At 39.6% G+C, this 9,589-nt stretch overlaps 2 protein-coding genes across 3 annotated transcripts; one reads left to right on the forward strand and one right to left on the reverse strand.

Moving 5' to 3' along the window:
• Positions 1-287: 287 nt before the first annotated feature.
• Positions 288-3,941, reverse strand: ube2g1a (ubiquitin-conjugating enzyme E2G 1a (UBC7 homolog, yeast)). Of its 2 annotated transcripts, none has more exons than XM_088399238.1 (6): positions 3,717-3,941; positions 2,563-2,665; positions 2,337-2,434; positions 2,076-2,254; positions 1,866-1,985; positions 288-1,424 (listed from the first exon to the last, which is right to left on the reverse strand). In XM_088399238.1, exons 1-5 carry the CDS (start codon positions 3,760-3,762, stop codon positions 1,899-1,901), a joined length of 513 nt encoding a protein of 170 aa, XP_088255364.1. In that variant the 5' UTR covers positions 3,763-3,941; the 3' UTR covers positions 288-1,424; positions 1,866-1,898. The 2 variants fall into 2 exon arrangements, with proteins under 2 accessions (XP_088255364.1, XP_088255365.1); XM_088399239.1 differs by having other exon boundaries at positions 1,862-1,985.
• Positions 3,942-5,062: 1,121 nt separating this feature from the next.
• spns3 (SPNS lysolipid transporter 3, sphingosine-1-phosphate (putative)) lies at positions 5,063-9,264 on the forward strand. Its single transcript, XM_088399471.1, has 13 exons — positions 5,063-5,180; positions 5,607-5,858; positions 5,935-6,000; positions 6,800-6,936; positions 7,034-7,185; positions 7,252-7,318; positions 7,391-7,518; positions 7,592-7,744; positions 7,838-8,027; positions 8,096-8,161; positions 8,239-8,337; positions 8,413-8,584; positions 8,962-9,264. The coding sequence occupies exons 1-13, from the start codon at positions 5,078-5,080 to the stop codon at positions 9,024-9,026; spliced, it is 1,650 nt and encodes a 549-aa protein (XP_088255597.1). The 5' UTR covers positions 5,063-5,077; the 3' UTR covers positions 9,027-9,264.
• The last annotated feature ends 325 nt before the right edge of the window (positions 9,265-9,589 follow it).

Raw genomic sequence — 9,589 nt, forward strand, 5'->3', positions numbered from 1 at the left:
CGTGAACGCGACTAACCACTTGAACGTGGCGCAATATGTCAATTAAATGTAATTTTGTCTTACACTTAAGATAGTAAACAATAATACAACTGCTTTGTTCTTTGTAGAAGAAAATATTACTTTGGTTTGATTATTATTTTTTTAAAATATCTGCAGAGTAATTGTAATTGGAAAAGCAGGCAAGTGCATTTACATTTTCTTGCAGCAAATGGTTCAGCAAACCTTCTCAGGATTGATGTGCGTTTTATGCGAGGCCCAGTACACAAAATGATTTTAACACACGCACATATCGGAAAAAACACAATATAATAGAAGAACTCATTACAGATAACAGATTTCATAACATGAAAAATATACATCAGTATTTTTGTCTTTGTACATTAGCCAAAAACTGCAACCGTTCAGTGAACATAACGAGATGGTTGGATGTGATGATAGAACAGCACAATATGGGCACATATACTGTATGGACAAACATTCACAAACAAAATGCCAGAAATAAATTGGAGGGAAAAAAAAAACAAAGATAAGCATGCATAGTAACAATTCCTACCATGGACAACATTGACAAAAAAAAATAAGAACAGCTACTAAATCAGCAGATTTTTGGAGGACCTTCATTTGTATGTGTATAAGAATACACACCAGAGGAGATTTATTGCTACATTAAATTGGGAACAATAGCATTATAGTATGTTACTATAGCATTATTACTACTTAAGCAATGCAGAATGACATGATCGAGCATTTGTATCTGGAGGCACTTTTGCAAAAAGACAAAAAAAAAATTGTGCATGCACAAAACCAAGTCATGTTGATTTGTTTGTTGATAAAAGAATGGGATGATAAGAGTTAATAGCTAAATAAAATCCAAAATGACTATGGAAGAGATTTGAAGTTGGGTTATAAGAATCCACAACAAACATCAAATATGGCCCAATCTAGAAATGACAAAATTTGTCAGTCATAGCGGGCTTGACCCAATCAAGCTCTTCACAAAAACATTCTGATCCTCAATTTAAGACCTTCTGCTGAAGAATAAAAAAACTGCACATGTTGGAGCGGGGGAAAAGGGAAGAAATAAATCAGAGCCAGCGCAATAAATTGAGACTAAGTGCATAACGTAAGGAGAGGGATCTTATATATTATCTGGTTTAGTCTGTGCTATATACATGTCTTTACAATATCTTCCTGAAGCAGTTCATTGACTTGCAAAGTGTTGGTTTTTTTCTTCTGGGTTGTTTTTTATGTTCAGTTGGCACTTGCTTGGTGGTTGTCTGTCAGCCATGGTAGTCACTGTAATGTTCTATTGCAGCTTAGAGGAGCCAGTCATAGTCTTCCTGCCAAAATAAAAGGAGGAGGAGCCTGGCAAAACGGTGGAAGAGTGCAGGAAAACAGTGCCATGTTGAGATTCAATTGGAGACCTGGCGGGGGGCACACAACACAGAACAGAATTTAGCAAGATGAATCAGATGACCACTAGATGGCGACAAAGCAACACTGTTGTTGATTTTGGCCTGAGAATAAAAACAGCCAATGCCAAATTCATGAAGATGCACCGCATGGTCCATTCAATGGAGAATTAGAATACATTGTAAAATTCCTCTGCATTTCTCCAAGATGCCAACTGAGGCTACGGGCAAGAAGCCTTCATAAATAACAATGGTTTTGGGGGGGCACTGAAGAGGTTCCAAATTTCCTGCCGCAACATTACGACGACCGCTCAAGGCCAGATTGTTCTTCTTAGGTTTAGGGGCAGCGGTTACAAAGATGTCGGTTGACTCAATGCAATGAAAATGTGAAGCAGTTCTCCAAAACAGCAGTAGAACAAAAACTAATGTTCACTTCAGTTTTAACATACTTGCCCTGAAAACATGAATTGCGATCCTTGCTAAATATCACTCAAACGCAGTTTCTTGGCTTTTCCGTACACAGCGTGCAACTTTTCTTTTGAAAGCTCCATGCCTGTCCTCCCGCCACTCTTTCTATGGAAGAAAAAAAAAAAAAGACATTATTTATTTTGAAGGCTGTTTTTCCCATTCATCATTCCTTATGTGTTAAACAAACAAACTTACTGCTGCATCTACGTTGGCCGGCGAGTCACCATTTGGGTCTGCCAACATGGAGATAACACTAATCATGATAGTTTCAACGGTATGGATGGGAAGCCAACGTTCTTCTGGTTTTTCATAGCCATACTTGTCCTCCCCGGGTTCGTGTAAAATAGAAATGCATACATCTCCGTTCTTGTCAACTACAACAACAACAAAAAAATCAAATAATATAATTTCAGGTATTTTAGTGAAAACATTGTGAATCTCCCCACCTGTACCTACCATTAGGGTGCCAAATATCTGTGATAAATTTCATTTTAGGTGGCCTGAGAGGGTAGTCTTTGGGAAACGTCAGATGAGCTTTAAACACACCACCTTCACTGTGAACATTAAAAAAGGTCAAAGACAACAAACGTCAATACTACGATCACATTGAAATACATTCAAACCTGTTAGTGACAAGAGTTGGCAAGAATTCAAGACCGAATAATGGAAATGGAGAACTTACTAAAGCGTGTCTGGTGGCCCAATGATAAGAACTTCCCATCTGTACAGATCATTATCCTCAATCAAGCCGGCTGAGAATCCTTCTACTGGGTTTTTATTGAGCTCTGGAGAACAAAACAAATGGTAAGTTAAGGTCATACCATTCAAATTCAGCAAAACCACAATTATTTGGCGCCTATTAACTGTATTAAGCAGCAGTGTCATAATTACACAGCAACAATGGGTGTGGCTGGGAAAGCTACACAATTAATCAAAGTTTAGCAAAAGTATCAAGAAAATATCTGAGGACTTGTTATAAATGAGGCTATTAAAAAGATTATTTATTAGGGTGCGCTTAATCCAACACAAGTCACGTTCACTTATAGACTATGTCAGATGATACTTGGTATATTTTTTGAGGTCCTAAATCTGTGATGGTAAAAATGCAGTGTCAAGTTTCTTCTTGGGGTAAAAGTGCTGGCGTGTCCATAAATCAATGCTCACCCAGCACCCATCGCCAATTTTGTTTTGCATAACATGCCTCTGGTTAAGTAAACATTGTTATTTATTGAAGATCGCCCAATATCACCAGTAAGGGTAAATTGTGGGCCATACAGTAGATAGTGGTACAACTCAAGTGTCGATGGTCTCAAGTGACGCCATAAATAAAGATTCTTCTTCTTCTAACACCATAAATAGTTGATGGCTACTTTTAAGGTTTCGCTGATGATGAGGGCGATCTGGAACGTAACCCCGTGTTAACCGGGGGGTTACTGTACTGAATGTTTCAGTAGTGAGTGGGAGCGTTACAGTAGCGTTTAACAGTGTATTGTAACTACTGTATGTAACTAGGAGCGTTTCACTGGTGCTAATAAGAGTCTTTTATATTTTATGTAAGGGGTAATCCTGAATTATGTTCCTGACGTCTGACAGCGAACGTACAACTTGTCTGTATGCACCATGAAAGCGTTGTCTTCATCTCTACCTGCATGAACGTTCTGTCAGTCAACAATCGCCTTACCAATCTTCCCGCAGTTTATTCAATCCATAATGGGCCATTCGCATTAATGTGGATCATTCGTGCAAACATTTTGCGCCCGTACCATCGGTTGAGTCCCAGCTAAAACGTTCATTAGCAAGACAGGCAGTAACAGCTAACGCCAAATATTTCATTACCTGCGAGCTGTCTCCTGAGTAACAGCGCTGATTGAGGCTCTGTCATAGTTTGGCCAATTTGATGCAGCTATTGTGAACAGTAATTATGGCGAGGTAACAGCGTTATATTCTCGTTTACTGCACAGTCCAACGTCTCCTCTATTTTCCGTTTAGCATTCGCGACATCGCTTCTTCTTCGTCGCCTTTTGCTGCAGATCTGTCTCTGCTCTGGGGAGGACTGGTTCCGCTTCTTCTTCGTTGGTTTCCTGGCAGCTGATGTCATAACTACGTTGCTGCCCTCTGGTGGAAAAATACTTACATTTCAAGTAGTGTAGATTTATTATGGGCACGCGCGTAAATCTAACTAGTTTGAAATTAAGCGATTTAATTGAATAGGTAACAATAGGACGCAGATCGCCTGTATTATTAACGATGTAATGAAAAGAATATTTGGACAGTTTGTACTGTAATATTTACATAAACACCAGATGGCAGCAATTGACAAGCCCCCCTGAAATGTGGTTGATTTGCATTGTTTATTTACCACTTTTTTTCTCTTAAAACACAAGAACAATCACAGAATTACGTTTATTTGATAATTATTGTACACTTAACATCAAATTATCCAATATACATCTTTTCTCAAACTTCTTTAGCTGTGATAATGAAGACAGTACAAAAACCCATGATGTATCCAAATATAGTCTTTATGTCATACAGTCGTCATGAATTTTGTTTTGAAAAGCCACTGAACTAGTACTCATGTGACTTTAATGATTGCTCAGGGGGGTTTGGGTCAATGGTCACGTTGTCAAAATGAAGGCCGACGATAAAACCTTGTTTTATATTACAACAACATAGTTGTTAATATGTCTCGGTGGTTTACTCCAGAAGTGGCAAAAGTACTCACAATTCTACTCTAAGTAATGTTAAGTAGTAATGTGCTCATTTTGACAAAGTACAAGTCACAACACATTTATTTAGCCTTCATCACCTGACAGCCACATGTTATAGGAATTGTGTTTGCTTAAAGCTAGTAGCCATTATATATTGATTGTTAAAACTGATCTCTAAGTTTTGAGCTGTAAAAAAACAAAAACAAAGCCTTTGTGGTGAATATGAAATGTTCTTGTCGTCTTCTGTGAATGTGAAAAACTGGAAAACAGAGAAACAGGTTTTGCAGATGAACAAAGACACGGGAAAAAAAAGTAAGGTAATAGTTAACCAGTTTAGTTGTTGTCATCTCGTTTCTCAAGAAAGAAATGGGAGGAAATGAAAGCGATACATGTAATGTTTACAGCAGTGTGAGGCAGTGAAGAACCCTGTGAAAACATTTGGCCACCCCCCAAATGGGCTGTCCCTCACAAACTCAATATAAGACCATGGGCTACATTGGGCTTCCTCATGCCTTAGAGACCAACAGAGAGCTCCAAAGTCATCTGAGTATACTGCCATCATGGAATGAACAAGCTCGGTCAGCAACAAGTATGTTACATTGCTTTCGATTGTTAGTCAAGCTTATAAAAAAGATGTTGAAAGTTGTCAATTATGTCTCTTGTAACTAATCAAAAAACAAATGTACCTTATTTGATCAAAGATTTCTGTTGGTTTAAATAATTGGAAATAGATTTGCTTTCATTTGTTTATGTTGTGAAATGTCAAACTGTTTTCCCGAATGGTTTCACCTCACTTGTATGACTGTCTTGTCATTTTTAAAATCAACCTTGCAATAAATGCAACTTTGGCTAAGTACACTAGCGTCTACAGGAAGCAAGAAAAAAAAAGCATGAATTTCAATATTCATATCGTCGTGTGTTAAAACTAGTCAATACTGCATATTCATTTTTACCACTGAAAACAAGTTCAAGGTATTGGAGTCTTCTGAAACCAGGAACCTACAATCCCTTCTAGTCCAGGTGAGGAGAAACCTGCTCACCATGGAGCTGAGGGGATCAGTCAAGTCCCAGCGAGATGTACCAGCACCTCGGCGAAGTCTGGGTTCCAGTTCTGGTCTCCAATATGGCTCATTCGTCAACAGTCTTTCTTCACTTACACCCAAACTGGACGAGAGACCCGCCATATCACGTCGACGAGCCCACATCGCAGTGGCTGTGCTTTGCTATGTCAACTTACTCAACTACATGGAGCGATACACAATTGCAGGTTTTTGCACACAAGACAATTTTTCCTCTTTGTCAGTGAGTGCAAATAAGTGCAAATAACTTTTTCTTACCCCTAGGTGTCCTTCTCAACATACAGACGTTCTTTGATATAAAAGACAGTACAGCTGGACTTCTGCAGACAGGTAAAATGATCTTTTTGAAGGTCCTTAACTAAGTGCAGATTTTGAAAGCGGCCCATTGCTTCACAAGGAAATGCTGCAATTCACTTGCAGCTTGCGATTGCATCAATTTGAACTACAGTGGCCATCTCACAGCATGAAAGATACCATGAGTGGTTTGGGGGGAGGGGGGGGGGTGATATTTAGGAAACGAAGTGAGACTATCTAGATGTCAGATGTCGTCACTCAAGTGCTGTAAGCAAAAAGCGGAATGTGAGGTGAAGATGGCCTTGAGTTGACTAACAACACCATATAAAATTTCCCACCTTGATTTTTGTATTGTATTATTTTAATTACCGTATTTTCCGGACTATAAGGCGCACCGGACTATAAGGCGCACCTTCAATGAATGGCCCATTGTAAAACTTTGTCCTTATATAAGGCGCACCGGACTATAAAGCGCACCATTAATGCATCATGTCAGATTTTTAATCCAAATCAAATCATTCTCCCTTTTATCTTTTTTATTTCAACTTCAGACGCAACAAATTACTTTATCATCACAAAATAATGATCCATAGTCTTTTTGATTAATGATTCATAGTCTTCAGCGGGCCACTTATGATTGATTTCATGACACAATGCTTTGGGCCAGTTTAAATTTAGGAATTTGGTCCATATATAAGGCGCAACGGACTATAAGGCGCACTGTCGGCTTTTGAGAAAATTCTAGGTTTTTAGGTGCACCTTATAGTCCGGAAAATACGGTACTATCTTCACACAAAGACTCCATTCTTAACATGATATACTAAAAGACTTACAGTTTTTATCTGCAGCTTCCTGCTGACGGCCCCTCTCTTCGGTTACCTCGGCGACCGCTACAACCGAGTACACATCATGGCTGTCGGCTTGACTGTGTGGCTGGTGACAGCGATCGGCAGCTCTTTTGTTACCGAGTCGGTATGTGCAAAATCTTCAAAAGTTCGAGAAACGAACTGAGACATATTGTTATGTAACAGCATGCCAGACTAATCATGTGCTTCTATGTACTGTCAAGTACTTTTGGCTTCTGGTGCTGTTACGAGGCATGGTCGGGATAGGCGAGGCTAGTTACTCCACTATCGCTCCTACCATTATTGGGGACCTTTTCATTGGAGGACAACGGACCATCATGATTGCTGCTTTCTACATCTTCATCCCTGTTGGGAGGTGGGATATTCAGAATCCATGATGTTGAATATCTATTTACCCTGTCGCTCTTTTGTGTCTCTCTAGCGGCCTTGGCTATATAACCGGATCATCAATAGCGAGCCTGACTGGTGACTGGCACTGGTCTCTCAGGGTAAGAACTTCAAACTGGAAATAATCAATAGAGCACTGACAATGATCACATGTCTGGTTACTGTTTTGACAGCTCACTCCCGTTTTCGGTCTTGTGGGGCTCATTTTAGTGGTGCTCTTATGCCCGGATCCACCTAGGGGGGTTGCAGAAAACAATCACCAGAGCTCTTACTTGGAGGATGTCAAGTATCTTCTGAAAAAGTAGGACGTGAAAAAATAAAAAATGCTCTGGTTGATTATTGGTGACAATTTTTTTTTTCTACTTTCTCCCAAGTAAAAGTTACATCTGGTCATCTCTGGGAGTGACTGCGATGGCCTTCCTTACTGGAGCTTTGGCTTTCTGGATGCCCACCTTTCTGTTCAGGGCTCAGGTATCTCAGGGCCTTCTAGCGCCATGCACTCAAGGATCCTGCAACGCCATCGACAGGTGCAGTGTGCAATACCCTCTGCGTGTTATCTTTCAATCCCAAAACCCCGTGCAGCTTTTCAACATTGTTGTCTTCCTCTACTCCCAGTACAGTCTTATCTTTGGCGCCATTACAGTGGTCTCGGGTATTCTCGGAGTGTTTATCGGCACGGGTTTAGCCAGATGGTTGCGGGACAAAGTGCCAAATGCAGATCCACTCATCTGTGCTGGTGGCATGCTCGGATCAGTCCCGTGTCTCTTCATCAGCATCTTCGTGGCTACAGCAAGCATTCCAGCCACTTATGTAAGTCAAAATCGAAATATTCCCAAGTCTTTTTCAAAATAATTCTTCTCATCACCATCTCGTTTTAGGTGTTCATTTTCTTAGCTGAGGTCTTATTATCCCTCAACTGGCCTCTTCTGGCTGATATGTTACTTGTAAGTGCGGCAGTCCAAACGAGACACAATGAAATTATACTTGAAGATTTAATTTTTTTTTTTTTTTTTGGATGTAGTATGTAGTTGTACCCACCAGAAGAGCCACAGCAGAAGCTCTCCAGATTACAGTCTGCCATCTTCTAGGAGATGCCGGGAGTCCTTATCTCATCGGAATAGTGAGTCGGAACAATTAGACAACTTCTGAATTGAATTAACAGCAGCTTTAGTAACTCAAAGTGTTGTTGTGCTAGATATCCGACGCAATACAGAAAAGCAAGCCTCCATCCACTGATTGGAGCTTCCCGAGTCTTCAGTATAGCTTCTTGATTTGCCCTTTTGTTGGTATCGTCGGAGGGATTTTCTTCCTCATGACTGCGCTTTACATCAATGATGACAGAATGATAGCTCAACAGCTGGTTGAAGGTATTTGATCTTTTTTTTTATGCACGACAGTCAAAATAATTTTAAGATTAAATGATAAATCACTCTCCAAATACTCTGGACCTACATTGTTGTTGTATATGGTCATGGAAATGAAATTCCTTCACTCAACAATTGACAGTCAGTCTAATTCTATGACGGAGTCAAAAATTAACTTAAGCAGAAATAAATGGATCATTGTCCACCTAGATTGGATCTGCATTTGCCACATTCCCATCACCATTTCGATTGCATGTTGTGAGGGAGATCTCCCAACTTTGTTCACATCACATAATAATAATAATAATAAATTATATTTATATTTGTTGCCTTTTCTCTTGACCACTGTTTTTTTTTTCTTTCTTGTGTATAACGAGTAGATACTTCCCCGCAAGTTCCTTCACCAGAGCCCACCGTGGAGATGAACAATGTCCAGAATATCTAACGTGGGACAATGCAGTCCTGCCAATTTAATCAAAAGCTATTGGTCTGACGATGGATTTGGAAAATGGCAAGAAGAGTTTTATTTTTTTTCCCAAAGGGCTGCAGAAACAAGAACGATGTGCTTGCACCATCATTTTACCCTGTTGACTTCCATTCTGTCACGTTGCACAACAGTAAGACTGCATATCATTGATACGGAACATGTTTTTAAATATTCTGCATTTTCAATAAATTGAGCAAAAAAATATTGAGTCTTTTATTTGACCATAAAACAAATTATGAGGAAAAAATAGAATAAACCATAAATAAAAACATGTCAATTAAACCTAATTACTCTCCAATGATCATGCACCCCCCCAATTTGAAATAAGCTGACACTACCATCTCATAATAGTCCATTCATTTCCACACGATCATCACATCTTGCCTTTCTCATCTAAATAAGACCCTTCCAGTTCTGCTGACATTGAACAAAATGTGAAAATCCCTTCCCTAGGCAGATAATGCTGAGTGTTAAGAAAAAGAACATCAGCAGCAGTGACCTCCGAATGACCTCTGTCAGGG

The sequence above is a fragment of the Syngnathus floridae genome, chromosome 15 (assembly GCF_059516105.1).
Source record: "Syngnathus floridae isolate MCC-2025c chromosome 15, RoL_Sflo_1.0, whole genome shotgun sequence".
Taxonomy (NCBI): Eukaryota; Metazoa; Chordata; class Actinopteri; order Syngnathiformes; family Syngnathidae; genus Syngnathus; species Syngnathus floridae.

Excerpts from the sequence above, each read along its gene's own strand:
- spns3 (XM_088399471.1), top strand. The coding sequence starts at position 5,078 with ATGGGCTACATTGGGCTTCCTCATGCCTTAGAGACCAACAGAGAGCTC. Across the intron at positions 6,001-6,799 it reads AGCTGGACTTCTGCAGACAG|TTTTTATCTGCAGCTTCCTG; the intron begins GTAAAATGATCT and ends AAAGACTTACAG. Across the intron at positions 8,585-8,961 it reads AGCTCAACAGCTGGTTGAAG|ATACTTCCCCGCAAGTTCCT; the intron begins GTATTTGATCTT and ends TATAACGAGTAG.
- ube2g1a (XM_088399238.1), bottom strand. The coding sequence starts at position 3,762 with ATGACAGAGCCTCAATCAGCGCTGTTACTCAGGAGACAGCTCGCAG. Across the intron at positions 2,255-2,336 it reads AGATATTTGGCACCCTAATG|TTGACAAGAACGGAGATGTA; the intron begins GTAGGTACAGGT and ends TTGTTGTTGTAG. Across the intron at positions 1,986-2,075 it reads CGGCCAACGTAGATGCAGCA|AAAGAGTGGCGGGAGGACAG; the intron begins GTAAGTTTGTTT and ends TTTCTTCCATAG.